This window comes from Lactuca virosa, chromosome 5 (genome assembly GCF_052849685.1).
Source record: "Lactuca virosa cultivar CGN04683 chromosome 5, Lactuca_virosa_CGN04683_v6, whole genome shotgun sequence".
Lineage (NCBI taxonomy): Eukaryota > Viridiplantae > Streptophyta > Magnoliopsida > Asterales > Asteraceae > Lactuca > Lactuca virosa.
The window spans coordinates 17,426,792-17,430,797 of record NC_136430.1 but is presented as its reverse complement, the minus strand read 5'-3'; the positions used below and the strand labels follow the sequence as shown (position 1 = coordinate 17,430,797).

Sequence of the window (4,006 nt, the reverse complement as noted above, 5' to 3'; positions counted from 1 at the left end):
GGTTGAACTATTGTGACTTGACAGTAACCCTTACAAAAACTAGCAAACACATACAAATATACAATTTCCTTGTATAAAGTAGCAAGTGGGTTTGGATTTTGGAAGACTAGTAACCAACAAAGTTATGTTCTTCTTCAACAGCCAAATGATTAGATACAGAGGCGAAAATGAAATCGTTTGGCCATATTGGTTGCAAACGCTCAAACTGCTGTTATAACTACAAGTCTGTAACCTAACCCGTAAGTTTCATATTTTCTTCATTGCTTCTATATTTTTTCGATTTGATTTAATTTCTTTGATTTGATGAATCGGACGTCGAGTAATGGTTGGAAATTTAGTTTCTGACTAGAGAGAGTAGATGAATTGCTATATTGAATTTTAAAAACGAATATTGGATATTATGATTGATAATGCTTTGCGTGTTGTGTTAAGCCGGCCCAATTCATGGGCGAGTTGGAGGGAGGCCCATGGAAGCAAAGAGGAAGGGGCATAAATTTAGCCCATGTTAACATTATAGGTATTAATTATTTTAGCCCAAAATTGAGTTCAACATCTCCCATCGGCATCGGCTGCTGTGTAGTTTGCTAACTTCGACTCATGGGGTCTGGTTTCCTTCTTCCCAATCTGTCGCCTAGAAAGACGAAATGTCAGGATGTAGAAGAGGAGGAGTAGATTGGTTTTTTCAATCATCGATATCGGTCAAGAGGCTCTTATTCGGATACGCAATAACGGAGTACCCTCTCCCGTGAAGAACACAAGAAAGAACTGTAATTTCTCTAAATTCTCCTCTTTCGTCTATCGATTCCTCTAAACTCTCCTCTCTTGTGTCTCGATTTCTGTCAAGAACACAAGAAATTTTCTGGACACCCTCTCCTCTCCGGTTTTTTGTGACCATGTCAATATCTCTCTTCTCTACGATCTAAAACTCATCAGTCATCACCTATTTTCTTCGACTTATGATTTTGTTTTAATCTACTTCTAGGTGTACTTACTTTTGACTTTATATAACAAGTGGTGAAGTGGAGAATCGTTTCTAATTTTGAGAGTGAAGTAATAGTAATCGTTTCCTGCTTCATAGCTCATATTAGCCATCACATTATGCAAAAAGTGCATATCTAGAACTTGAAAAAACAGTCTCATATTTGTTTTTTTTTTTTTTTTTTTGCAAATCAAATTAGTAATCCAACTTTATATGTATTTGATTTTCAATTTTTAGATCAATTTACTCATAAATTTGCATATATTTGGTTTTCAATTTTTAGATCACTTTACTCATAAATTTGCATATATTTCTAACATCAACATGAGTGGGAAACTTATTTGATGTTTTATATTTCTCTGCCTGGTATTATTTCATACGATTCATTTGTTAATTATTGAAGAAATTAAACATGATTCTATGAGGACACTCAAAATAGAAAACAGAAATTGAGGATTACTTATAGGAATCATTAAATAAATATTTTGTTAGACAATTGAATGATTTTGTCAATAATCTAATCACACTTTGTTGAAAATGCTAATGTTAACTATGATATAGTAATTGATTTGTTCGATTCAAAGAATGCACAAAGATACACAGATATTGTTTTAGTCACCTTTGAAAGTTTTAGTTATATGGACATGAATTCATTTGAAAAGAAAAACAGTTACATTTATTTTAATTGTTATCATGTTAATTTTTTCGCATTCAATGGAGTTTTGTAGACGATGACACAATGCAATATGGAGCTTAATATCATTACCACACTTACTCTGACTCTGATTCAGTTTCTTATGTTATTCACAGCATTGATTTTTGATGCTCTATGGATCTACTCTTCAATGCTTACTCCACTAATACAGATGAAGATGAAGAAAATGAAAAACATCCACCTCCTCCCTTCAAACGAGCTAAACCTGAACTCCCACATACATCCATCAATTTTGTTCATGGAAAACATATTTCCACTGAATCTTCAATTGCAGGAAGATATATTTCAAAGCGGGAACGTGCACTCATGGCTTCAGCTCCTCCTCAAATTCCCAATCCATCCCCCCCATCTTCCTCAGCCTGTTCACCTGGTTCGTTTTCATGAGTCTAATAAATTTCATTATCTCAATATTCAACAAAAGCGTTGTTTTTTTATGATATCGTTTTATTCTCAGTTCAAGGAAGCATCTCGGATTCTTCCATAAGAAAAGACATTTTGTCATCATTAAGGAATCCAAAAGGAGGAGGCTATGCAAATTCTGAGAGGAAGTCCACAGCTCTTATTGGCCACACAAAAGCTGTGAATGCTCTACAATGGTCAAACAGTCATTGTAAGTTTGTTACTCCCAATCTTTTCGTTAGGATTTAATGATCAGAAGAAGAAGACAACATTTTGTGTGTTGAAGACTGCAGGTCATCTTCTTGCATCGTGTGGTATGGATTCTTCCATAAACATATGGAATGTTTGGAGCAATGAACAGAAAAAAGCACGGGTATTAAACGTTCATACTGCAGCTGTAAAAGACATCAAGTGGTGTGAGAAAGGTCTTTCTTTGCTTTCTTGTGGATATGATTGCACATCAAGATTGATAGATGTTGAAAAAGGGATAGAAACTCGGGTGTTTAAAGAGGATCAGGTTGTTGGGGTTGTTAAATTTCATCCTAACAACTCCAACCTGTTTTTGTCTGGAGGATCAAAAGGTGTGATTCGTTTATGGGATATTAGAACTGGAGATGTGGTATATCAATATTCTCGAGGACATCTTGGCCCAATTCTTGATGTGGAATTTATGAATGATACAAAACAATTTATTTCCTCTAGTGATGAATCAAAAAGCAATGTTAGTGAGAATGCTATCATTGTTTGGGATGTTTCACGACAACTTCCTCTATCCAATCAGGTAATAATATAACAAACAATCAAATCAAAGTACATGTCTTTCTCTTACATTTATTTTTGCTTATTATTTTCAGATCTATGTGGAAGCGTATACGTGTCCGTGTATACGACATCATCCATACGACCCATATTTTGTGGCACAATCAAATGGAAATTACATTGCAATATTTTCTTCCAAATCTCCATTTCGGCTCGACAAATACAAAAGATATGAAAGTCATTTTGTTTCCGGTTTTCCCATCAAATGCAATTTCAGTACAGATGGGAAAAAACTTGCATCCGCCTCTTCAGATGGTTTTATTTACATATATAATACTAAGTCATGCCACCTCATCAACAAGATCAAAGCTTATGAACAAGCGTGTGTAGATGTTGCATTTCATCCCATATTGTCTAATGTAATCGCTTGTTGCAGTTGGAATGGGGAAATCTCCGTTTTTGAATAATTGGAAAATATGTATATCATTTAATGTCGCATTCCAGTCTTGTACCCCACATACATGTATTATTGATGAGCTGTATTTGTATTGTTCTTGTGTTTGGGCAAATCAAATGAAACACTTTTAAAGCCGAAAACATTGCCGAATTGTTAGTTTGACTAGGTTTAATGAACCAAACACACATGACCCATCTCTAGTTTAGTAATTTTGTTTGCTTCAAAGTAGTTCAACAATATGCCAAAACATTATTGATGCTGTCTTATCTGTTTTATTTTCTATATTTAGATACGACAAATTGTCGCATTGTGTTTGATGTTTATTAGACTGCATTGTGTTTGATGTGTATTACACTGTCATTGGACAAAAATTACAATTTTTTTGTTCCACTCAAGTAAGGTGAAACTAGATTTGATTTCAATTTTTTGTCTATACAAAAGATGTGAATGTCCTTAGGTTTTATTGATTGCATAGTTACTGCAATTATGTTCTCACAAATAACAACATTAACTTTTTGGGTCTCAGCAAATTTTGAAATGAAAAGCCTTTTTGGATTATTATTGCTTCCTGTGAGATGTTGAAGCTTGTATAGGTAATCGATTCAGCGTGTATGAGTTATTGTTAGGCTGGACGGAATGGTGTCATGTTTGCCATAGTCAACACAAGCGCAACATATGATTTGTCATGTCGATACAA

General features: G+C 34.4%; 1 protein-coding gene across 1 annotated transcript; it reads left to right on the top strand.

Moving 5' to 3' along the window:
• The first annotated feature begins 552 nt into the window (after nucleotides 1-552).
• Nucleotides 553-3,449, top strand: LOC145117666 (Transducin/WD40 repeat-like superfamily protein). The gene is made up of 5 exons (XM_079053971.1): nucleotides 553-767; nucleotides 1,790-2,064; nucleotides 2,149-2,304; nucleotides 2,387-2,874; nucleotides 2,948-3,449. Exons 2-5 carry the CDS (start codon nucleotides 1,809-1,811, stop codon nucleotides 3,317-3,319), a joined length of 1,272 nt encoding a protein of 423 aa, XP_078910097.1. The 5' UTR covers nucleotides 553-767; nucleotides 1,790-1,808; the 3' UTR covers nucleotides 3,320-3,449.
• Nucleotides 3,450-4,006: the final 557 nt, after the last annotated feature.